At 37.3% G+C, this 25,274-nt stretch overlaps 5 protein-coding genes and 1 non-coding gene across 15 annotated transcripts; 2 read left to right on the top strand and 4 right to left on the bottom strand.

Moving 5' to 3' along the window:
* Positions 1-11: 11 nt before the first annotated feature.
* Positions 12-4,962, bottom strand: LOC140797481 (casein kinase 1-like protein HD16). Of its 2 annotated transcripts, none has more exons than XM_073150937.1 (16): positions 4,376-4,962; positions 3,545-3,679; positions 3,392-3,465; positions 3,226-3,295; positions 3,076-3,131; positions 2,914-2,985; positions 2,700-2,794; positions 2,440-2,506; positions 2,178-2,307; positions 1,880-2,098; positions 1,579-1,721; positions 1,345-1,519; positions 1,114-1,204; positions 866-1,023; positions 571-759; positions 12-467 (listed from the first exon to the last, which is right to left on the bottom strand). In XM_073150937.1, the coding sequence occupies exons 1-16, from the start codon at positions 4,667-4,669 to the stop codon at positions 408-410; spliced, it is 2,028 nt and encodes a 675-aa protein (XP_073007038.1). In that variant the 5' UTR covers positions 4,670-4,962; the 3' UTR covers positions 12-407. The 2 variants fall into 2 exon arrangements, with proteins under 2 accessions (XP_073007038.1, XP_073007039.1); XM_073150938.1 differs by having other exon boundaries at positions 1,579-1,709; positions 4,376-4,960.
* Positions 4,963-6,335: 1,373 nt separating this feature from the next.
* LOC140798131 (golgin-84) lies at positions 6,336-13,472 on the bottom strand. 6 transcript variants are annotated; one of them, XM_073151886.1, is made up of 21 exons: positions 13,331-13,472; positions 12,611-12,691; positions 12,415-12,464; positions 11,703-12,308; positions 11,502-11,564; positions 11,301-11,378; positions 10,951-11,154; positions 10,736-10,792; positions 10,555-10,629; positions 10,400-10,471; positions 10,031-10,093; positions 9,840-9,938; positions 9,393-9,470; positions 9,041-9,109; positions 8,505-8,552; positions 8,308-8,403; positions 8,142-8,218; positions 7,975-8,020; positions 7,740-7,848; positions 7,611-7,655; positions 6,336-6,619 (listed from the first exon to the last, which is right to left on the bottom strand). In XM_073151886.1, the coding sequence occupies exons 1-21, from the start codon at positions 13,356-13,358 to the stop codon at positions 6,609-6,611; spliced, it is 2,055 nt and encodes a 684-aa protein (XP_073007987.1). In that variant the 5' UTR covers positions 13,359-13,472; the 3' UTR covers positions 6,336-6,608. The 6 variants fall into 6 exon arrangements, with proteins under 6 accessions (XP_073007987.1, XP_073007986.1, XP_073007984.1 ...); XM_073151885.1 differs by having other exon boundaries at positions 6,336-6,884; positions 7,750-7,848; XM_073151883.1 differs by having other exon boundaries at positions 7,750-7,848.
* Positions 13,473-13,575: 103 nt separating this feature from the next.
* Positions 13,576-13,648, top strand: TRNAK-CUU (transfer RNA lysine (anticodon CUU)). The gene has a single exon. It is a non-coding gene; the product is annotated as a tRNA-Lys (tRNA).
* Positions 13,649-14,000: 352 nt separating this feature from the next.
* Positions 14,001-17,181, bottom strand: LOC140798309 (E3 ubiquitin-protein ligase APD2-like). 2 transcript variants are annotated; one of them, XM_073152124.1, is made up of 10 exons: positions 16,864-17,181; positions 16,654-16,760; positions 16,441-16,566; positions 16,241-16,337; positions 15,564-15,638; positions 15,403-15,485; positions 15,027-15,170; positions 14,818-14,896; positions 14,391-14,736; positions 14,001-14,270 (listed from the first exon to the last, which is right to left on the bottom strand). In XM_073152124.1, exons 1-10 carry the CDS (start codon positions 17,036-17,038, stop codon positions 14,195-14,197), a joined length of 1,308 nt encoding a protein of 435 aa, XP_073008225.1. In that variant the 5' UTR covers positions 17,039-17,181; the 3' UTR covers positions 14,001-14,194. The 2 variants fall into 2 exon arrangements, with proteins under 2 accessions (XP_073008225.1, XP_073008224.1); XM_073152123.1 differs by having other exon boundaries at positions 16,654-16,763; positions 16,864-17,175.
* Positions 17,182-19,198: 2,017 nt separating this feature from the next.
* LOC140797968 (uncharacterized) lies at positions 19,199-20,176 on the top strand. The gene has a single exon (XM_073151682.1). The coding sequence runs from the start codon at positions 19,315-19,317 to the stop codon at positions 19,960-19,962; it is 648 nt and encodes a 215-aa protein (XP_073007783.1). The 5' UTR covers positions 19,199-19,314; the 3' UTR covers positions 19,963-20,176.
* Positions 20,177-20,399: 223 nt separating this feature from the next.
* Positions 20,400-24,766, bottom strand: LOC140797978 (uncharacterized). 3 transcript variants are annotated; one of them, XM_073151695.1, is made up of 3 exons: positions 24,626-24,727; positions 21,605-22,003; positions 20,400-21,137 (listed from the first exon to the last, which is right to left on the bottom strand). In XM_073151695.1, exons 2-3 carry the CDS (start codon positions 21,656-21,658, stop codon positions 20,673-20,675), a joined length of 519 nt encoding a protein of 172 aa, XP_073007796.1. In that variant the 5' UTR covers positions 21,659-22,003; positions 24,626-24,727; the 3' UTR covers positions 20,400-20,672. The 3 variants fall into 3 exon arrangements, 1 of the variants encoding a protein (XP_073007796.1); XR_012110752.1 differs by lacking the exon at positions 21,605-22,003 and having other exon boundaries at positions 20,997-21,137; positions 24,626-24,766; XR_012110751.1 differs by lacking the exon at positions 21,605-22,003 and having other exon boundaries at positions 20,998-21,137; positions 24,622-24,756.
* Between the last annotated feature and the right edge of the window lie 508 nt (positions 24,767-25,274).

Below are 25,274 nucleotides of genomic sequence, written 5' to 3'. Positions count from 1 at the left end.
TTGGATGTTAATTTTTGAAACTACAGGCTTGATCTGCTTCATATTCAAAGGAATACAATTTCTCAGTTAATAACATAGTCAGACATTGACTGCCTAATAAAAGTTAATAACAGTGCTAATGAAACATTTATTACTGTACAGATTTTATGATAATTAAGGATGCCCAGCAACCAATCCAAAATTTGACAGCTCATCTAAGCCATCTTTAAAACCTTGTAGGAATGCTGCATTATGTATCACAGTATCAGCTGTGTCTGATAATTGATATGGTACCAAGTCAAATTTGATATTCTGACTCACATACATAACAGCAAGCTGCAAAAGCTGAAGAAATAATAGCCTTGGGAGGAAAAGATATGGCTGCAAAAGTGAGTAATGGCTTCATCATCCCATGTAACAAGAGAACTTCATGAGACTGTACGACCGTAACAAACAGATGCAATATAGAGGTTCTTTGCCCACTTCTCCTGCAAAGAAACAAGAAATTCCATAATTCAACAAGAAACCAAATGTCTGTTCTCATCAATCATCAGCTGAAATAAGTAAACATAATATATGTAATCCGCCTACCTTCACATGTTGACTCGGGAAAGCAGATGTTCTGAGTGTTTCTTGTGTTTCATCTGTAGGCTTCCTTCTTGGTATGCTTAAAACAAATGCAGCCTGGTCCCATGTTGCAGCCGTTGAAGTTATACGGTAACCACCGTCCCACCTTCGATGAATACCCTCACTAGGATACAAGAAGTCAAGTTCAACAACCTGGAGAAAGGGGAATTAATCAGGAAAATAATTATAAATCAATTCCATGTGGCATTTGCACAGCCAAAACAAATGGAAATTGAAGAAAGAAAGAAAGAACTGTAACCTGATCTGAAAATCCTGCAGTTCGGGACATGACAATTCCCCATCTACTTCCAGCAGTTGCCATAGCGGTCACGTAGAAGCCCTCTCTCCATTTCTTATTTATCCATTTGTAAGGAAATGAATCACTAACTTTATAGGACTGCTGTGCATACTGTGTACCTGGAAGAGGTTTCAAGAGAGAACCCGTATAGTAGAAAATATCTAAAAATTGTCAAAACTCCAAAACAATATAGGGTTTAAGGAATTCACCTTTGGACATTATTACCAAGGAACTCCCATTGCTTGCCCCAGCAAGTGCAGTAATGTAGTAGTTTCTCTCCCATTGTTCCATTATCCATTCCTTTGAGGATATTTTAAAGAAATATCAGAGGATATAGTAACAAATATACCAAGTGCAATGTAATACAAATCTGATGGGTTTTAAACTTTTAATTAGAACTGAAGTGCAATTCTGGAAACTTTAAAATGAAGGTTACTCACTTTATGAAGAAAATGTGGTGAAAGTTCATAAACTTGAGAGGAAAAACCAGTGCCAGCATCCATAATCAAGGCCCAAAGATTTGAACAAGATGCAACACAACTGATATATAAACCATCTTCTTTTCCTTTCTCAACGTGCTGACCAAGTCTCATATCTGCAACATTGTAATGATACCTGCAACAAAAGAGAGGTCAGCTATTTCTCAAACACCTAGCTGAGAACATTGTCAGTACCTTTGCTTCATAGGTCGAGCGGAATTGTAAACACTTATCCACTGTGTTGCAGGCATTCCCATTCTAACTTTCTTCCTTGGTTGCTCATCATCCTCTTCCTCCATCATCAATCGACCTCTCTTTTGACCAACCTGGAATATAAGCTTCACAAAGTCCAAAATAAGATTAGGTTCTTATAGTACTGAAACCCATATGTTGCTGTCCAACTGGAAATTTCTCTTTCAATAAAACAGAGCTTTTGCCTTTTCTTTCCGAAAAAAAAATGTCCAACTGGAAGGGCATAAAGAGAACACTGGTATACCTTTTGAGCACCGTCCGTGTTAATTGGTCTGATATCTGGATTTGGACCTACAATGCTATCAAAAAGGGAAATACACCTTCCGTAATTAGGTTCCTCGTCAAACTTTAGGTTGACCACATACTCAACAAACTCGCGGAAGGGTTGTGGGCAAAAGCAACACAAAGACTCAGGGGATGTAGCCATCTTCTTTTTGCAGACAAGGAAACCTTTGTTTTCTCCCTGGATGCGTAGAAAAAAACTTCATGTTAAAAATAAGAACAAGCCAATCTATTTCAAATAGTATTTCAACTAGTCATACCTGATATCCTTGCCAAGGTAGACGACCTCGAAGAAGAAAAATCAGAGTATAAGCAAGGGATTCTAAATCATCTCTCCTACTTCCTACCCTTCCTAGATGAGCATGAACACTAGCATAGCGTACAGTTCCCCTGAAATGCCAAGATAAAGTATGAAACAGAACTTCAGTTAAAAGAATAAAAAATGGATCTACAATTCATATCTAACTCCATATACTTTTGCAGGAGTCCATCGTTCTGACAACAATGAAGTTTGAGGTAAACCTGAAAACATCTGGCCGTTGGTCATACTCAACATGCAGACCTGTTGAAGTATCCTTCCACCTGGTGGCTGTGGTTAACAAATTGTAAAGATGTTGATCCGAAAAAAAAATTTGACAATATGGTGATTTTTTTTAAAAAAATGACAATATAACATATCAAAGATTCTCAGGTAATTGTCTGTAACATGTGTAAAGTATAGTAATACAGAAAGAAAAGGAACATTATGCTGCTATGTAATGAATGAAAATCATTCATTTTACCTAAGCCGAGATCAACGAGAAAGAGTTTCTTTTCTTCAGAAGTCCCAGGAGGCCCAAGTAAGAAATTCTCAGGCTTAACATCCCCATGAACATATCTGTAATTAACAATGCTTTTTAATTATAGAGTGAACATGGGAGGAAGTAGAACAGCAAACATTTGAGATAAGGAAATAAAAGCAGTTAATAGAGAAAACAAGGTCTTATATTGATTTACCCTTTAGAATGCATCTTCTCTAGTATAGAGATTGCTTCAATAGAAATACAAGCAACCATTTCAACAGACATTCTGCACAAGTTGGAAAGCAGAAAGGGGTCAACTTACATAAATGTTTATTAGAATTTTATGACCACTCTTATTCAAGGCAAAACAACTTACGTGTGGGAATTATTATTCCAAACATCCCAAAGACTTGGACCCAACATATCCATAACCTGCAAAGGATTAGGCAATTAAATTAACATCTAGCAGCAAGTACGGGAACAATAACATTGCATGTCTAAAAGATTAATGAAAATTTTCATATACCATGACGTAATAATCCCCTTGGCGTCCTTTGTAATGAACTCGTGGGACACCATGAATGCCACCAAGGGTGCTACATAAGTGAATCAATCATGTAGATTAAATAATTATCATAATTTTATCTTGATTTCATGGGAAACATGAAAGTTAAGATAATAGATTCCCTCACTTGTAAACTTGCCACTCAAAAGGGGGTCCATTGTTGCATCCTTTGCTGCTTCTATGCTCAAATTTTAATGCCACCTAGCATATAAAGAAACCAACATAACTGTATAAGAAGCACCATTTCCTTGTATAAAACACAAAGTATAATGAGTAATACCTCTATGGCGCTGCAGCCAGTAGCTTTATCATTTGTATTGGTAGCTGATGTACGACGGCCAACATAGACTTGGCCAAATCCTCCTTTGCCTAGCTTCCTTTCAACTCTATAATTTGGTGAATTGCCAATCTTGACCTGTAACAAAGAAGAAACAGAAAAAATGACACAATAGATAACAGTACTGCAGAAACAAAGGGAAGAAAAGAAGATATATCTTGGACAAATATAATAAGAAGATCATAACATGAACTGAAATGACAATAAGAAATGAAATCAACATGACCAGAAGAATATAACATAGAGCTGATTAATGTAGATCAGAAAAGTGATGTTATGCCTAACTCAAATGATAACAAGTGATTGATTTCAAAAACAGACAAACAAATAAAACATATTATCTCAACTGAAGGGTTTAATGTCCTATCTCAGGAACAAAGATACACATAAATCATCTAATCACATAGAAAAGTCAAGAAAAAAATGTATAACTAGCAGAAAGAGAAATATGACTATAAAGAACTACCGTTCCAGTTAAAGGATACCAATGGTTATCAGAAGGAAGAAAATACATCATAAAGAAGGCGCAAGAAAGCTCCAAGTGATGGTAGTATATCCTAGATTATCTCGACATTTTTTCATTTCTAGGTCCCATCGAACGTCAAATCTCCAAAATTAAAAGGTTAAACAAATATCAAACCAAAACCGTATAAATTTCAAATGATATCAACTTATTCCTCTTTTCCAAGAAATTCTTGCAGCTCCCAGGAGCAAACACCGCAAGAATTACCCGATGATCATCAAAATGAGTAACACAGAGCAAGAAACCCCCACCTTTTCCGGAATAGGGGCTGTACTCCCCTCATCTTCACCACCGAGAACCTTATCTCCGCTCTTCGCCCCACTTCCGTAATCATCCATCTTCCTCTCCCCAACCCCTTCCCTGTTCTCTTCCCGAACTAATCCTTCGTCTTCTCTCACGTCGATTTCCCTAATTACCGGCTCCTCATCCACGATCGTCTTCTTGTTCCTCGCTGCTCTCCTCCTCCTAGTGGTCGGCCCCTCGGCTTGAACTACAGGATTCGCCTGCGCACGCCCCCTGCGCACTCCACTGCGCAGCTCCGGCATCCTTCACCCATCAAATCGCATGCCTTGGAAACCCTAGATTTCGCCTCCGATTCTCGCAGCACCGGTTGAAAGAAGACGATCGGGGATGTCGCGGTAGATCTCGATCGAAGATTTGGTGAGGAGATCGGAAAATTAGGGTTAGGGTTACGAGGGTAGAGATCGAAAGGGAGAAGTGTGATGAACGAGGAGGGGGTGGAGCCCACGAAGAGGGAGGGTGGGAAGCGGAGCCTGTGACGCTGGGAGTTCTCTCGACAAGAAAAGGAGATACCAAGAGATCATCATCAATTTCTCATGGATAAAATATCTGACAGAGTACGTGATCATGGTCGTGATCGTATGATACGCGTCACCACGCGGACTTGGTTGAGTTTCGGTAGCGTTTTGCCTCCATGGTTTGTATGAAATTGCTGCATCGGAGCTGCAGACGATCAAAGGGGCAAAATAATCTTCTTCTATTTTAATGAAAGAAGCTCGCGTAGGATAGGCATCCAAAATGAGCGTCTCACTTAGTCTTCAATGACAACAGCAGCACACAAGAAGAATGGCGAGAGACATATGGAACCAAAAGATTTTTAATAATTTCGCCTGAAATGAAATGCAAATATCAAAGGGTCAGCGTTATGTGAAGGAATCAACCATCGAAACACCTCAACCATCTTAGAACCTCACACCACCGACCCAAACCTAATACTATTGCACCAAAGGTTGGTATAACAATTGTCAATCCAATTGTCGAAGTTGAGTCATAAGTAGCCGGTGGGTGGCGCAATCGGAGTTGAAAATGTCGTCAAATAAAAAAAAAGGTGGTGAGAGCACTAATATAAGTAAGTCGAGGGTGGAGGCGTCAATAATGCCAATTGAGGAGGAGATGCATGTAACATAGCTACAAAAATGATAAATGATGACATCAATGAGCGGGGGGAAAGAGGAAAAGAAAAGTAAAAAGGAGAATGAAGAAGAAAAAGGAGAAAGAATTTAGAGAGAAAGGTTGCAGGCGGCGGGTGAAGAAACTATGGAAGAATATGGAAGAATAGAAGGGAAATTTTTTTCTCAATCGGGACAATAAGCTTGTGAACACGGTAATCTATATTATTATCTTCAAGTAAATAAGGTTTACCTGATATCAAATAAATTTTTATCTAATCAGGGGGTCTTTAAAAAAAAAAGTTTGAACCCAATCTAGACGAGTGGATTTGACTAGGATTTGTAAATTTGGGTTTGAATTTCACGGGATTAGCACTTGGCATAAACCGCGGCCTACTATTATACTATTGCTCTCAGGAGAAAAGAAAAAAAAAAGGCTACAGAGGACCAAAAGTTTTATCGAAAAAAAAAAACATTGGGAGAAGATCATCTGCAATCTCAACTGCAGGAATTCCGTGGGCTGGGTAACGTAATTGGCAGCCACTAGTTCGCCGTAAGCAGCCAATGCGGTGGCAAGTACGTTCACTGAGGCTGGACAGGAGATCTGGTGCCTAGATATCGTAAGGACACGTAGATGGATCTTTTGTTATCATGAATACTTGAATAGCAAGGGGACCAGGACTAGCCATTTCACAATAAACAAAAATCAAGCAACTTAATAAAAAATAAATAAATAAAGCAAATCCCAAAAATGGAACAAACAAGTGCTCGCAAGATGCTCTACTAGTTCTGCAAAACTATATCTCAGTCAGAATGCGTCACTGTAGACTTTGAACTAAATATTGCAATGAAAGTCTGTGTACAGATCTTTAATTTGTTACTTCATACTAGAAATATGCTGTGGAGAAATAAAATATTAAAAAATGGACTAAGATTTGTCAATCAACAAAAGAATTTACACGGAAAAAGAAAGATCTATATCGGCCACTGCATCAGAGGAAAATATCAGGACCTCTATGGCAAGCCCGAGTTGCCCATCCCTAGAGATGCAGCGACTCCTTGAGAGGCAAAGTTGTCAGCTTGTTCCTGAGGTATTAAGAAGTAAAATTAATAGATTGCGATGTATGAGAGTGACCAGAAAACAGGGGGAAAATAAGAAATTCTGCACACAGGCAAAGAAATCCTCAGGTGTTGGATGAATTGCTAAGGCGAGCACATTTATAAACATGTATCTAATATGCTTGTATGCACATAGTAGTTTAATGCTACTGCTCTTCCTGGTGTCCGTTTTGTGCCATATAATTCATAGGAAAGAGATGTTGGGATGAATTGGTCTTTCTAGACACATCAGCTGTAAAAAGAAAATAGATCATTATAGAACTTACAGGTATATCGTTTTGGCAGTACAAACACAAGAAGGCAAACAGATCTGTGATTTGATATGCACAGATGTGAACATGTTAAATTTACATAAATAGGCATATAATGTATTTCTACACATCCCCATTTCCTTGAGTATGTTATGGATTGTCCCAACCACGCAGAAAGACCTTTTTTCCCAATTTATTATTGGATATAAAGGAATTCTGAACATATGACAAGTGATTATCAGGTTGACAAAACTTCGTACATGAAGACCTTTTAAATCCTAAATTGCACTATAGCAGAAGCCAGACTGATAGGAAAAGAACTGGAAGATCATAATTTGTCTGTAACTTGAAAGTACATTTAATTATTCCAATGCTGGCAACTCCTTACAACTTAATGCTCCATTCAGCATGGTTACTAGGTTTTTTTTCAGGAATTAACCACATCTTAGCTGATGTCCCTTGTTTTCTCAATGGTCATATTTTAATATGGGGGGCAGGATATGCTTCCATGAGTCAGCTAGATACAGTTGCACTTGATTTCCATATACCTTACTCTTTTTATAAAAATAAGAATAAGTACATTTCCAAAAAGAACGACTAATTGTTAGGATTTGATGTAATGACTGTTCAAGAAAATGCACCAAATTATTCTACTAAAAGGAATCAAAGTGTATTGCCGATTAATTGTTGCATAAAAGCATGTATACCTGCAGGTGGTGCAATAGATACATCAAGAACAAATGCACAAATACCTGCATATAAGCATAGTCATGTCAATTTCAAGGCATTTCCAATGCTGACAAAAAAAATTTCTTTTGAGGAGGATGGAAATCAACCAGTTTGTACCAGATAGAAGAGTAGGATTACTCTAGCAACCGGATATCGCCACAAAAATCTAGTGGCGCGTACAGCTCCTGAATCTAGAAATTTTGCAGCTTTATGTAACTGCAAGAAATAGATACAAAAATGTAAGAAGAGAATGATAGGGTGCAGGGGGGAGTGTGGCACATACGAGAGAGAGAGAGAGAGAGAGAGAGAGAGAGAGAGAGAGAGAGAGAGAGAGAGAGGCACCTGTATGTTTGCCGCAGCCATATGTCGGTGGTGCAAAGGTAGAGGCCTGCAGTCAACTCATTAGTTTTCTAGCAAATTTCCTTGAACCTCCACCATGTAAGGATGAAAACAAACAAAAGAAAACAAAGCAGATTATTCTGAACACTGGAAGAGTAGGCTGAGCTTACTCAAGCGCTTTTATATCAGTATCTTCTTCCCATGATGATAATGCTCGGCGGGCAGCTCTGCTCCTCTCTGCTTCTACCTATAAAATTTTATGACAGTCATGACATGACATAATAAATACTTGCAACATAAGCAGGGAAACAGATTTTAGCAACATTAAGTGCAAACCTGCACTTCTTGACGACGTTTTAACTCTTTCTCCAGTTGAAACTCTAATGCAGCTTTTTCACTGGCCACTGATTCCAGTTGTGTTTGCTTATGGTACTGAAACAAAACACAAAAAATCCAGGTAAACTCAAGGTAATTTCTAACAAAGTGCCAAATGGAAACTACATTTGCAGAATACAATCTAAAATATGGCATACTAGCAAGTCAGTTAGCTCACGGTATCGCTTCTCTAGTTCCATATGTTCCTGCAGAATATGAAAGTAGTAAGTACTATGTAAAACTGCAAGACCATTGAATTTGCCAAATTAAAATTAGGAACTGAAATGCTTCATCTAACATGTGTGTAGCACACAGATGTGCCCTTACAATGTCTAGACAATTTGTCACTAATACAAATTAATGAATAGCATGCGTATGCCTCTCCAACTTAGGAGGCATACAACTTTCTAACTCTTCGACAGATTACTGATCTTCCTGCCATCATTTTGATTTGCAATAATCAATTCTGGAATTTTCAGGATATCATAAATATCAGTCTCCAAAATAATACCAGAACTTGGAGGGTGCCGATGTGCTCCAGAGAAGGATGATAGTTAGAGAAGAAACTTAAGAAATTTGCTAAAGATGTAAATTTAAGCGATTGTCCAAATTATGTGTTCTGTGAAAAATCTCTGTATAGTAACTACTATAACATTGAGCAGATTAGCAGAATATTGGTATCAAAGAAACTTACTTGTCTTGAATAATGTTCTGCATCTCTTTTCATACCAGCCATCTCTACTCTCATCTTTTGCAACTCAGCCTGAAACATGATAAAAAGGATGTTGTCTAACAAACAATCATAAGTCAAAAGGTAAAAGCATAGACAATCTCTCATGTTCACTCGGACAATTTTAAAATGAGATAATGATATAAACTAGTTGTAGTCAGACGAGGACATGAGGCTACTCTAAAGATTTTCAAGCTATCTTCTTGTAATACCTAAAAGTTGAAACAGTTGTGCAATTCCCAAAGGATTTCTAATCTTCAAAAAAGTTAAAAACTGGACTAATTTTTCATAATATAGGGTTGCAAAATATAAGTACCTCCAAAGACGAAACCTTATTTTCTGCTTCTCTTTGACCTTGACGAGCACGGTCAACTTCTTCCTGCCATGCCTGCATCTTAATTTTCAAAAAACACCACAATAAAAGAAGTTACATGTATAAAAAAACAGCAACATTTATTCTTCGGCAAACTAATACTATAACAAAATATTTTCCCAGCATAGTTTTAGACTTTGATTACTAACAACAGCTGCATTTTATTTTTTGTAACATATGCAAGATAAGCAGGAATATTATGAAGTTTGCCTTCAGAGTCTTTGAGTGCAGTGAATAGCCATTTGTCACTGCAAAGAAAGGAAGAAAGGAATATCTACTAGTTTTCAAGAATTCAACCCCAATGAGATTAAGTTCCCAAGATATGGCATATAGTTGTTTGGACACCATTTTCTTGAATAACTATGGAGTAATTTTTGCTGTCTTTATCACCTGAAGAATTTGGTTAGCTTCTTCAGAAGGTTTCTTCTGGGCACGACGATTTCGAGCTTCAACATCTTGTAACTCTTGTTGCAGTGATGCACATTCAACCTAATAGAGGTGTTTACAATACATGAAAAACTTAAACTAGATTAACTGCTTAACCTTGCTGAATTACAGGAGAAGACCAAATGACACAGTACCTCTAGTAAAGCCACTTTGTGCTCCAATTCCATTGCTCTTGATGTGCTTTCCTCTGCAGTTCTCTGAAAATAATGAACTTATCATGATCAGATCAAATTATACTGACTTATGCTAGTGTAAACAGATTCTGTATGTTTCTTCAAGGGCCAAATGGATGCATAATTTTTAATATATTTCAAACCAGGTTCATCATTGCCAACGGAGCACATGGACATACAATTTACAACATCAAGGAATCAGATAATTCAAAGTTGTATCTCGCTACTAACTTGCTGTACATACAACGAGAAGCAACCAGAATTTCACCATAACATACCTCGCCTCAGTCCTGAAAGAATAACAAGAGGTTGAACAGGATAATATAGTACCTGGATTCTAGCAAGAGCACTGGATGCCTCAACAGCTCGGTGTTCTAGTTCTACCTCTCTATCTACTGCTGCCTGCATAATGCTGATTATTTAAAAAGAAAAGAACTGAAAATGGGAAGATCACGAAAGGAGATCCAACAGTTCTTTCGGAGTACCATCTTGGTAGCATTGTGAGCAGCATGCTCTTCTTCAGCTCTGCGCTCTGCAGAAGCAAGTTCTTCTCGCAAAGCCTATAACATGAGAAAGCGATAAAAATTGTTACTACAGGGAATATGATACAAACATATAATTATTTCAGACCAAAAAAAAAATTCTCTCATTATTTAATCAGTGTACTTGAATCATTCGTGTCTCGGTCAATTCACGATTCCTCCTAAGAGTTTCCATGTCTGCCTGGTTGAAGAGAAAACAAATGTTAGCAGGATGCCAATTTGTAAGCTTCGGCGGTATTCGGGCTATTCCTAATTCTTCAGGTATCTAATAGGCAACACTATAGGTTTATCTAGGTAGCTTACTGCATCAACCAAGGGGGCACAATAAGAAAAAGGCACCTGTAGAGATGCAAGCTTTCCTTCAGAAGCAGTAGCTTGTTTCTTCAGAGCATCCATAGAAGTAAGAAGAACCTCAATTTCTGAGTTTTTGGCGGCTAAAGCATCAGACATGTTTGATTCAGCTCGCATCGTTTCAATCCTGTATTCAGATAAATCTTGCTGTAGTTGATTTATGTGAGCTTCATATGAACTACTCTTCTCTCTCTGGAACACATTTCAAATGTCAAATCAATTATAGTCAAAGTGACAAAAAAGTACAAAGTAATTTTCTTTGTGAAGTATTATGAAGCTTGACCCTATAGGACATAACCACACATAAAAGCAAGAGAATGCATGTAAAACAGTTTTACCTCTTGATGAAGAAGTTCCTCAAGCTGTGCATTCTCAGATTTGTACTCTTGAAGGCGGGATGAGAGACCAGCACAAACCTGTTGGTCAGTAAGAACATTTAATTCAAGATAAACAGGAAGGCAAAAATGCATGCAGGGAAGTAACTTAGACAAATTACACATGCAAGCTGATATAGACACAAAGTCAATCATGTTTCTTACCCGTGCTAATCTGGCCTCTTTTGATTGACCAGTTTTCACAGCAGTTTTAAGCAGTCCCTGGGCCTGTCAAACAAATTGATGAATCAAGTAATACAATTCCATTGACCAACACGTACTTACATGCACACAACACTAGACATAAACAACAAGAAGAAAAATCTAAATCCACAGTGACTTCTTCAACAATATGAAACAATTTACCTCCTCAAGTTGATCTTGATCTTTCATGAAAGAAGCTTTATGCTCTTGCTGATTGCTCATGGTTGACGAGGCTTCTAACAAAATTTCTTTCTCAGCTTCTTTGGGGTTTTTAGCGCTCTGTCTTTCAGTTGTTTCAGAATCAGTTTTGTCATGCTTAACATTCAAGGAGATCTCCCTATCCGCAGAACACACATTGAAATCAACACCAATCGATTGATCTCCACCGGCGGTCTCAGTCACTTTCTCCACCATTGGAGAGGCAGACATCTCAACCTCATCTCTTGGAATTACATCAGTACCATCTTTGTTTGCAGAGGAAGCTGCACTGTGTACATCATTTTCTGCAACTGGGACTTCAACCATATTGTTGACAGCATTTCTACCTTTATCATTCTCATGATCTGAAACTGCTCCATCTCTATTATTATCAGGTATTGGTATTGATGAAGTGCCAGCTTCATTAATATTAAGATCAAAGAACTGCTCAGAAGAAGCAGCCCTTATTTTGTCATCCTGCACATCTGGGAGCAATAATTGCTTGCTTTTCTGATCTTCTTCAGGAATGGTGCTTTTAGATGCATCAATATTGAAGGACTTCAGTTGACTCTGCAACCAAGAGTTGCATAAAATTGTCAATACAGGATACTATCTGTTCCTTAAAGAAACGTTCAAGTCTTATGTTCTGGATCCGAGTGTCGCATTGATTAATTACCTTCTCCTTCAACTTTATCTTCCTGGATTGAGTTTCTTGACCTTTCGATGCTTATTAGTGGCAAAAAAGAACATTAAGGAATAGTACATTAGTGTGGTGGCCAAACCCAAAAGATACCAAAGAACTCGCAACAAAAGTTGTTTGCTAATAGGCAATGCATATGGGACATATTTGTCCAATAAAGAATGGGATGTACCTGAAGCCTGTGACTCGGACAGCTCATCTGAATATTCACTAACGACAAGTTTTGCTCTTCTGTCGACAACTTCTAGTAAGTCTGTTTGGAACATTTGACAATCTTAGGGACTTCATAGAATATAAATTATGACAGCACGGCTGTTAAAAGGTCAGTTTGCTAGTCAATTTCAATAAACTGAATTCAGCATATAGAGAAACACTTAGACCAATAGAATTTAAAACTACCACTGGTACTGATGCCAGCATTCATCGTTTCTCCAAAAAAAACTAGTCTTTTGTACTTATAATTCAAGCAGTGCACAAATGTGCTAGGAATTTATAGTTGTAAACCTGTTCATTGGTTTCACCAGCTAAAATACATAAGTATAATGCTCACTAGAATTCTTGGAATTAGCAAAGAACCTACACTGCCGCATAAAATTAAACGAAAATGCACGTAAGATTGGGAATTCTCCCACAAGATCAAGAATCTCGAACGTCTACTTCGAGACCAAACATCTCTAGTAAGTTTTGAGCTAACATGACACGATCTTGTCTCCGGAACAGAATCCAAATCGGTTCCTCTACACATCGCCCGAAGAGCGAAATACCGATCGAACCAATTCATGACAAGAAAAGCCATCAAATATTAATAAGTGATGAGGTCGGTTGACGAGTTGTAGCGCATCGACGCGAAATGGATCGAACTAGAGGAGATGCGAGATCGAGATCTGCGTACCTTCGGCGACTTTGAGCCAAGAAGCCATACAGATAGGGCAGATGGATTCGTCAGCCGCGGAGGGAAGACTGCTTATAAGAGGAGGCGATGTGTGAGACTACGCATCATCTGAAGCGATGCAGCCGGAGATCGGAGGGGAGGGAGATGTATCTTTGCGTGTTGGTGGGCAGCCGGGAGCTTTATTATGGGAAAAAAAAATATAGAAATATGTATAAGTTGATTTCTTTTAAAATTGACTCAACTTAGCCCGTCTAGCTCAGTCGGTAGAGCGCAAGGCTCTTAACCTTGTGGTCGTGGGTTCGAGCCCCACGGTGGGCGTGTTAACAATCTTTTAAATCAAGTTTAACTTGAATGGCCTTTCCATAATTCAATTCTACTGGAATTGATCGCCTATCTGGTTTTGTTACATTTTGCACCCGGGAATATAGATGGAATTCATTTGTCGACAAATTCTTTTTAAACCTCAAAACTAACACTTGTTTTGTTACACTCTTATTAAGTTCATCCGTAAAATAGGAAAATAAAACAAACTCCAGCCTCATGTCAAACAATAAGATTAGATGGATTTCAGTTTAATTTCATTACTTTTTGAAAGATGGAATTTACTTTTAGATAAAATCAGATTTGGTTCCAAACGTACCCTTGGATCTGAAAGCAGAACTATCACACATTTCTCAATCATCTCTAGATAATTTCCTATTATCAAAATGAAAAGCAACAGCTTCATTTTGGTCAGCCTTACACCAACTCATCTTATCACGTACATGCAACAAATCCTTTCAATGAAGAAACTCTCACTTTAGAGTGTCAAATTACAAAGCAAGAAGGAAAGAGGAGGGGAAGAATATTTAAACACCCTGCAACTCACACTGCAAAGATTCTTCTCACTTTCTTCATCTTCCTTCGGCAAATAGGGCACGTTCCTGCCTCTTCTGAAATTCTGCATGCTCAAAATTAACTTCAGATTAGTCTCATTAGTATTTTAATTGGTTGTCATGAATAAACAAACAGCTAGTTGATGCTCATGTCCTTCAAACAACTACTGTAATCAAACTTTTACCTTGTTCCGCATGTATAACATGTCGCAGAATGCCCGCATGGAAGGAAGAAACAGTCCCTGTGAGCATTGCAACAGATTGCACAGAGTTGGTTGGAGTGATTAGTCTCAGGCTCTTCTAACGACTTCATTGCTGCTGCTGCTTTAAGGCATTCTTCAATATCTTCCTCATCATGCGACACAGATTCGTAGGATGATCCCAAGCTCAGATTGTCGTCTTCTTTGTTAGTGAGAAGGGGAGTTCTCTCATTAGTTGTATTCGCAGTTTGATGGCCAACGTCATCTCCATGGATGTTCAATAAGTAGTTAAGTATCTTGTAGACCAACAGAATTACTGCAGTCATTAGACCTACATGGAGAAAAAAATTAGGAAAATAAATGAATTATCAGATAGATAGGCAGAGAGATGAGAATCTTATTACATGCGAACCTGATCCAACAAAATAAGTGATCCATCTAGGCCCATATGATAGCTTAACATACCATTCATCAGACTGACCATCCTGAAGCTGAAAATTCACCATATCACTAACATTAACAGCTATGATTTGAGAAAAAAAAACTCAAAGGATCTTACTATATACATTCATACAGGAAGATTGAAAAAAAAAAATTGCAGACAATCAGCTAGATTTTCACCTTTCTAGGGCCTGATGCTAAGATTGCAACATTTGCCTTGAAAAAGAATAACCTTAACACACATAACTTTTGATCCAGCGAGCATTTGTAAAATGCTCCAGTTGTATTGTACAAGAGAGACTGTATCCTGAAGCTCAGTTGTACCTGCTTCATAAGCCTATATTTAAGTAACAAAATGGGAAGAGTACACAGGGTTTACTTAATGAAAATCATGAACAAGGAAATAGAAAGAGCTGCAAATTAATTAAACTAATTCTTTTCTCTCTTATCAGGAAGAGAAATTACATTCATATCTGCAAGGGGGTAACAAGCTAAAGCACCAAAATGACAAATTAAGCTATGCAGAAATAAAACAAAAAAAAATTATACACTTTACCTCGATATCTAGGCTGTTTAAGTTTCCCACAGCAACATAATAGTCATAAGACTTTTCAATATTCTTTTTAATCACACCATTCCCTGCAATTATATGGTATAACTAAATAAGGCACGAGTTACACAGGCCATCCAACATAAGAGCATCAATGTGATCCTTACCTTGTATCAGATTCCATGATAATGTGGTGTTGGGATGTGATGGGTTCTCAATCCATTGGAGAAGGCTTTCCTTACCTAAATAAAAGATCAAATAAAAATTAATCAAACGAACAACAGAATGAAAGAAAACAGAAACAGAACGTCAGAACCGACATTCAAGTATAATTGCACACTAACTCTCTAATCTCTACGCTTCACCAAGTAGATTTACCAAACATGATATCTTGCAGTGGCTTAGAAATAAACTGAATGACAGGGGGATAGAGACATAATAAATGCAACACTTAGCTCACAAAGAAATGTAGGTAAGTAGACCTCAAATTAAATAGTCATTAGACATGAAGCAATTGAACTGGCTAAACAACTAGTTCATTTTTAGGTCAAATATCAGTATACAACATAAACTTAAAGTCCCATTTAAGAATGGAAACCAGCTATTCCTGTACATCTCATTCCTTTGGCCCATTGGGGAATAGCTGCACCCTAATTTTGATTTGTGGCCGATGATTACTGATCTGCACACCAATACTAGTGCAATTGTTCACAATAGGAGGTTTATCTTATTCATTCAAATTATCTGGGTGAAAGCATAATGTAAACCGACACCCACTATATTGTACTATTAACCATTTGTAGGCAGAAAAGTAAGTTAGGACCAAATAAAAAGTTCTGCTTGCCTTGGGCAATAATGAGGTTCAATGGAAAGGATTTTTCGGACTTCACATTATAAGCGATTTCAACTTGTGCTCCTCTGTTAAGGTAATACATCCATTCCTGTCATAGAAGAGGTAATAATCTGTCAACATTCTGAGATCTAACAGTAATTACAACAAACATATGCACGGCACAAAAACAACGGGCAGTTTTTAATCTTAACCTTGTGGAAATTTGCCGGTACAGATACATTATGACTCTCCGACCACACAATCAATACATCAAGAGGCGGAGCTTCACGGAAACCGTAAAGCATCGGTGCATCCTTCGATCCCTCCTCTGCTTTCACCTGCAGTTGGAGACGAACAGCTCACCAAACCACAGATTTAGTAGATAATTCCTTTGGAAGATAGAGATATCCATTTCTCATACTGACCTTGATATCCTGCACAAAGATGGAGTTTGTTTGCAAGAGCCGGGAGCAATAGGGACCCACTTGGAAATCCACCGAGGCATATAATCCAAGTATTAACGTCATGGAAGCTGCTAGATTTGGAAAGAAACAATTGCAGTTTAGGAATCAAGAAGGCGAACATTACAAAAAAAAGGAACTTTGTAGACATACAAATGGAGTAAAGAGAGAGACCAAAGATCCAGAAGGTGAGGAGGATGACGAGGCAGGACAAGGCGTCGTCTCTCGCCTCGGGAGACGCCAAGCCGATGCGATCGGATATGGACGGAGATGTCTGCGGCGGCGGCTCTTGGGGCGGAGGCGAGGAGGGAGGAGGTGGAGTGGCGCTTCTGCTGCTTGATGCCTCCATTGCGGCCAAGAGATGAAGTCGGCAGTTTGTATACTAAAGAATGGAGTGTCGATGAGATGTTGCGGGATGAAGTCGGCACCGTCTTGCCTGTAGAGTTGGAAGGCCATGGAAGGTTAGTTGGTTCTCTACTTCGGCAACGCTTCTTCTTGGAGGAAGAAGAGAATGGTAGGAGAAGAGAGGACGAAAGGAGACGGTTAGTTGGGTTGATGAGGGAATCCAGTTTGTGCAAGAAGATCGGCTGCAATCTCGGTTGTATGAACTTCCCCCATTCATACTTTGGCGACATTTCAATGGATGCGAAGAAATATTATTTTTTATTTATTTTGAAGACAACCTCGGAGGCACCGGCACGGGAATTTTGTAATTTAATTGTATTTTATATTTTAATTTATAATAATTATATAGTATACATTATATATATGTGCAATTTATTATAATAAAACATATTTGCATTCAGCTTTATACGTTAAATTAAAAAATAAAATACACTTAAATTATAGAAAATAATTGGAAATTTTACAAATAAGAGGTTGATTTTACAAATAATAGTAAAAAAAAAAAGAATGAGCAAATTCTTAAATATTTCAATAATATTGGGTAGTGTAATAAGGCTAAGATATAGGTGGCAATTTGCGAAAGAGTATGAAAAGGATAAATTATATTAAATATAGAACTTACAATTTTAAATGCCACATTAAGTGATAATATGTTATATTATTGCAAAATAATGCCAAGGAGCCAAAGTAACGGGCTTTTACAATTTAATTGTATTTAAAATTTTAATTTATAATAATAAATTATAGTTTGTATTGCATATATATTGTGTACACTCTATTATAATAAAATATGTATCAACTATATATATATATATATATATATATATATATATAATTTTATATGCTAAATTAAAATTTTTAATATAATTAAATTACAAAAGCCTCTTAAATAAGCTTCTCAATTATTTTTCACTTTGTTCATTCATTCCATGTATGACAATCCCACACTATATAAAGTTGCATTGATATAAAGAAAGCAATATATTCCTAAAACTCTCCCATATTGCCTCCCTCTGATTGAGTTCAGATTGAATGGTTATGAATACTTCTAAAAATAAATTAATTAATATCACTTTCAGATATTAATGCCAATATGAATTTTGCAAGTTAAACATTAATTGCAGGAAAATTTGAAAGTTCCAACTCTATTATTTGTTGCAGGAAAGCGATCCATGAAAACTTACTTGCCGTATTCGATTCTTTAATCTTCTGCACGTTTATAATTTTATATATAATATACTAATATATTGGTAATTATTTGGTCAGGTTGGTCTATTCAAAATGTAGTCATATTTGAGATAATAATTGTTGGAAATTTTATGATTTAAACATAAAATTAATATAGATTTTAGCTCAAATTTAAGTAAGAACAGTATATTATTACTAACATATATAAAGAGCAATGTCATGTATTTACTTATCTAAATTATAAACTAAAGTGAATATACATTAGCTTTAAAATAATTATCATTAAAAAAGTGAGTTTAGTAGCAAATTAATTATTTGTGAAATATTGGTAAAGTATATAATCCTAATGAATACTTATTTTGTGGGTAAAAAAAAATTTATACAAATTAATTCAAGCCAAGGTGAACACCAAAATTTATTTCTATGGCTTGAGTCGGTTGCCTAACTTTGAGAAAATGGCTTCATAACTAGTGGACATTAACTCAAAACTAAGGCATGAGAAAATCTAGTTTCATTTGCTAACTAATGGTAGGTTGGTTGTCATAAATGATTCTGATGTTAATGACTTTGCTACTTGTTTGAAGGAGGATTCAAGGACTTTTCTTAGAAATGGAGATGTCTGCAATGATTGAGGATTTCTCATTAATTTTTAACTACCATAACTCTAAATACAGTATGTGTCAATATTAGTTTTTTTTTATAATTTGAGTAAAATTAAGGCTTGAATCTAAGGTATCTCATTCTGATAATTGAAGGCTTTTAAACTAATTCCAATTATCATATTTCTATTTTGCAACCTACTATTATGAAATAATTGTCTAATTATTATATACTAACCATGACACCTCAATCACAAATCACCCACCATTTCTGCCACATTTAAATACCCCCTCCTCCCCCTTCCACCACCCCCACAACCCTGAAAGGAAACCAAAATTTAAACTCCTCTCTATCTCTCTGTCAGAATTTCTTCGAAGAAGTACTAATTCTTCCAAGAAGAAGTAGCAAAAAGATGAAGTGAAAGCCACAGCAATGGAATCAGATTGCCCAGAAGAAAGCCCAGGCAAGAGTCTATGCGACATCAAAGGCATCTCCAAGCACAAACTTTGGCTAGAAGATCTCCAGTTCCTATTCAAACGTAGCAAGATTGTGAGAAAAATTCTTAGTGGGCTTCTCGCAGACCATCGTAAAAATAACATCAGAAGAAATAGCAACAGCAGCAACCACGACTATTTCTCGATCTTAACATGCCGCTCTATGGACTCTTCCACCGCCGTCTACGTACCTCGCGAGGTCGAGTTCAGCTGCAGTAACACCCCTTCTTTCCCTTCCTTATATCCATCGAAGCGAAAAATACGCCGCCGCCACCTTCACCACCACCGCCACTATTATCACCCTGACTCTTATTGTTGCAATGATCCTTTCGAGATGCTCGATTCAGAAGACTTACAGTATGATTGTTTTCTTGCATCGCCGCCATCGCCAATGACGGCAGCTGAGGGTTGCGATAAGAGCCCGGCGGCGGTGCGGCAGCTGAGGGTTACGGACTCGCCGTTTCCGGCGGAGGAGGAGGAGGTGGGGGGAGAGGTGGATAGGAAGGCTGAGGAGTTCATTAGGTGGTTCCATGAGGAGCTACGTATGCAACGATTTGGTGCATGTCGTACTGGGTTGGATCGGTAGATGGGGTGAGATCCAAGTCTGGTTGTTGTTAATTGGGCCGTTCGATTGAGTTCGTGTCAGATTGAGAATTAGATATTAGTTCGAGTTTTTTTTTTATATTTCTGAGGTTGTATTATGAATAATTCGGAGATCACGTATGTTGCATTCGCTGTTATATGTGATTTGGTGTATTGATGAATTGATTTGATTAATAACAAAAATATTCTCCACTTAATTCTCTATTTTTGTCAGTTTAATTTGGATTTATGGGCAGTGGATCGTATGCAGCGCTGGGTGTAGGTTCTTTCCAGGGTAGCACCTGGCAGCTCTCAATTGGCGGCCAAACGTGTTGTATTTTGCAACCAATCAAAGGCAGGCAACTAATCACTTCTAAAATTCCTGCAATACAGCGTCAGTATATATATATATATATATATAGCTATAAGTGAAATTGTCCATAATTGTAATGACATCTCACGTAGCAAATCCAAATAAAGCAATACATATCCTGATCACAGGCAAAGTTTTCTATGAAGTACAAAAATAAGCTACAGGAGAATCAGTCGTTCACTCGATCTCCATAACATATACAAAGAGGATACTGCATGCATCCTCTGAAAAAAGATCCAACAAAGTGTCAGGGGGGAAAAAAACTACCAACCCAATATGCTAACTATTGAAACGCAGAGATCATATAGAAGAGAAATGCTTCAGTAAATGGCTTCACCAGATCACTGGGTTGCTGAGTGCTTGCTCCTACTGCCAATCACACAGTCGCAGCTGAGAGTCCTTGCAACCTTGGAAGCACAAGAGTCATAAGAGGTCCTATGCTTTGAGCTCTTGTTTGCTATCTCTCTCATTGCACCAGCTAGGGAGAGCTTGGGGTTGAGCCTGGTGGTCCTGTTGAACTTCTTACAGAGAGACATGTGGGACTCCAAAGCTTCATCCATGGCGAGTGGTGGTGCTCGCTTCAGCTTCTCCTTTACTGCTTCAGAGCAAAGCCCACAGACCCACTTGCCGCAGAATGTTTCCTTGATCCGAGATATGTAGGTAGGGGTACAGTCCTCAGACATCCCACAGCATTCACACACCACAACTTCAGCTTCATGAGCATTTAGGGTCTCATCCAGTTTCTTGATGATTCTATCAGTCACTTGTAGGCTGTCAGAGTAGGCTCTTTGGATCCCTTGATGTTTCTGTCAAATGATCCAAATTACTAAAGTACTTAAGAATCAAATGATATAAATATAAGTAAAAGAGCTGGTAATTGAATAACATGAAAACCAAGATACACATACATATGCATCTACGTGCATGTGTGCAGACAAACATGCACCAACTGCAGACACAGACATACACATAGATATTGAGAGAGAGAAACAGAGGCAGAGGAAGAGGAGATAGATCCTGCTAGAATGAAGATCAGTTCACCAACTTGATGATTCTGCCCGTAGGATTTGGTTTTATATTGTGAAAGTGCATTTTAATCGTACTCCAGCCAGAAAATATTTGTCCTTGTCTTTAGGGGTCTAAATTACACTGGAAACTCTACCACCATTTCTCTCTTTCTCAACCAAAACAATGCAAAGAACACCTACACTTATCTTACAACCAGCCTACTATAAATTGTGAAGATAGTAGGAAAAGATAATGTTATAATCACCATAGATGGGAGGACGCCAGGTTCTTCTTCTCTGCCAAAAAGGTTGGACTGCATTGCTTCCTGAAGTTATTAAAGCTTCTTTGTGTCCTTTCTACATAAATGAGATGTGCTTGGAGGTCTTCCCACCCTTTTATACGCATCACTTGGACACTTGTGTTTCAAAAAGCTAGGGGAATAGACATACAGGGGGGAAGAACCAGCAACTTAGTAAGTTTCCGTCAAGCAAAAGTTGCAAACAGTTCAAGTTATGCCTTTTTGGATAATTATGGTGGATGCCTTTTCATTTGAAAAGGGAAAAAGAATGGGTCTTGTAGATAGATAGGATTAGATCTGCCATCAATGAGCAAATTGAAATAGTTGCAACCATATTACTGAATGGAGACTGTTGAATGGAGTATACTGCAGGAAAGCATAAACCATGTATCTAAACTCAGTACCTCGAAATGATCTGAACATCTTGCTGAAAGGGATAAAAATGTTGAAGTTGTCTAAATCATGCCTTGTGATCATTCACGAGATGTAAATACAGGATCCAACCTTAAAAATATCAGTTTAGCAGATTTTTAAGGTTGATAATTTGTACGTGTAATATTTTGCTTCACATGGAAAAAGAAAAAAGATTCCCAAGTGATTATAACTCATCCTACAAACCATGCAATTCAATTGTGCAAGCGCATATAAACTCAAAGACAGATAAAGATACAAAATCCTACATACAAAATTTCATGTGTTTACCTTAAACTATTAAATAGTTGCCTAAGCATGGCATATATAGTTCTTCATGTGAAAAGATCCTGGATCATGTGGTGCTAAATGCGGATAAAATTAAATTGAAATGTGAATATAAAGAGAAAGTAAGTCCAAATGGATGGCACATAATTGTTAATAGGCTTAACCTATTAAGCCATCAAAGCCGTTGAGAAGAATAGTTTATGATTTCACTCAATATTCCTGCTTAGATTTATGGTAAAGGCAGATATTTAACCTATGTGCTGTCTCCTCAATACTATGTGTTATCAAGACTTGATTGAAATAAGACACGTAGAACTGGTTGATGGAATGTTATTCAGTGAATATAGATGTCTTTCTGTGCTAGTCCAACAGAATTACAGAATATTCATCAGTTTAAATTTTCATGGACTTTCCACAGAGAGAAATAGAAGTCAGGAAGAAATGTGAACCCTAGTTTGTTATTTAGTTTAACATCAATCACGATCAACTAATAGTTCCAAACAAGAGAAGGTGGTATCCAAGAGGTAACAAGTGTACAGATCAGGTTAAACCAAAGATGATGATCAACAAAGGCAGCAGAGGCTTCATTCAGGACCATACATCAAGTATAACCTTAATTTGTTTCGCTCTTAGTTCCTAATATGCTGCTGCACCAACTTGTGCAAATACAATGAGGAATGGTTTCTAATTGGGCAGCATCTTTACCCTGTGCAAAGCCAATTAGAATTACACATTAATATATGTTGTCTGAAAATATTGAAAGAGGCAGATACATGAATGGATCCATGTGAAAGGAGAATGAGCCTTGAAATTTCTAGCTATTATCTGATGTAAGTTATTGTGACAATTGTTTCAGTAAAAAGCGGCTCTAAAGTTCTATAGATCATTTCTCACCATACACACATTAAAAATAAATCTAAAATTAACTTCTAAGTCAATCTTTCTTTTGGTCATAACAGAAGATATTTATGGCTTGTAAGATCTGGTTTCTGTCCATCATGCATGAGGCTTAATTTGAGATACCCTCATAGTGGTTATAAGTCTATAACATAATGAACTAAAGATCATGACAGTTGCTACTGAGAGTACCAGTAAGATTAAAAAGACAGTAACTTCTACAAATTTGTGTTGACAATAACCTTTGCAACAAGGTACAAAACCTAAAATAGAAAATAGTGTATCCATCAAGAATTCATAACAGAGGAAGATTCACGCTTTTACAATTCATAGGAAAAAAAAAAATCTAATAAAAAATAACCTGTGAATGGTCCCCCTGTAAACGCCTCCTATTTTTCAGGACAAACAGTACCTTTCATGGTTTCACCATCCAATTTGTTACAAATGGTCCCTACCACAACTTTTCCACATTTTTGGTACGCTATTATGACTTTTAATTTTCAGATACTTGAAATATCAAAAAGAAAAACTAAGGGATGGGAGCATCTAGCCACCTTAGGGTGACGACAGAAGCTAACAGTTCGATTTCTTATTTTACAAAATATGAAACTTGTGCCCATCGAATGTAATTAGATAAAACGGACGCCTCTGAGATGCAGGTAAAATGCCGGAAATAAGTTTGGCCTGACCATACAATTCAAGGCTAAAGTTCAATGCTCCAATTTCTTTTAGGACAATGCTGAGCAATTAACATCTCAGGACCAAAATCTATTATGATACAATCAATCTAACAATGTCCCAGAAAGTTCTTACATATTTATGTTGCTTATCTCCACTATGACTCCTAGCAAATGTCAATAATCCCGCTTTGGCATTTCTAGACTATGATATACACAATATATAAATATATACTCCTAATTCATCGAAATCAATTTCCCTCCGTTAGTGCGTTGACAACTAATAAGAATAAGGTTTCCCTATAGCTCCTAATATTAGATTAAGTAAGTAAAATCATATACTTCTGTACAAGTAATTAGCTATCTTTTAACTTGACCTAATGTTACGCAGGGAAGATCAGGTCTGGGAATTGGTACGAGAAAAATCTACCATATAACCCTCATCCAAACTCTTCGCAATACCATCTAAATCAGTTTAAATCTAATACTATTCATGAATCACAATAACTAAAATATGTAATTTATTCTCTGAGGCATCCACCAAAATATCCAACATGAATTTTTTTTAGGAAAAAAAAAACAGTTACTTCCTTCGATCCAAAGAGGAGGCGATTCAAATGAAAACCCCAGAGTAACGAATCTTAAATAACATTAAAGAACACGAAAATCTAAGAAGGGGACCATCGGAAGGCTCAAAAGGAGAGGATTCACCTACGAGACGTATTGGCGACCGAAGAGAAGCTTTGATGGCTTTCTTCTTCTTCTTCTTCTTCTTCGCCTTCCCGCCCTGGCCATCTTTCTCAATGCCGTAATGGGCCGCCTTTGGGCCGAGATTCACCAAAGCGGGCTACATAGCTAAATATAAGTGGTCTTTAATGTCATACATATATATATATATATATATAAAGTCAACGAATTAGGAGCAGCTACATCTGGATCCGTATTTATCTTTTGGTCCCTCGCTATGTGATTGATTCGTCGCATTCAGAAATACTGCAACGCATTCAAGTTGCTACCTCGATCGGATTCAGATTTTGTTCTGAAATCTCCAAGCATCAAGCATGGTAGGATCAATTCATAAATATAAATAGTCCAAAAAATAAGAATAAGAAATTTTATGGGAAGTTACATATGCCAATTCTTTTTGTTGGTAAATTTTGAACCCATAAATTAATTAATTATTTGGTAGGAGAGTTTTAAGTCCATAAAAGATTTGAATATGTGTGACCTTTGTCGTTGAGACTCAACTATTAAAGCTCTAGAGTTGGGTTAGGTATATCATATTTGAAACAAAGTATTTTAACCATTAATGGGTAAAGTCCTTTTTTCCATTATAGCAAAGTGAAACCTTAGTTGTTCATACC

This window comes from Typha latifolia, chromosome 11 (genome assembly GCF_019914945.1).
Source record: "Typha latifolia isolate L0001 chromosome 11, TyphaL0001v2, whole genome shotgun sequence".
Taxonomy (NCBI): Eukaryota; Viridiplantae; Streptophyta; class Magnoliopsida; order Poales; family Typhaceae; genus Typha; species Typha latifolia.
Note: the sequence above shows the minus strand (reverse complement) of the source record. Positions and strands in the feature narration are given on the sequence as shown.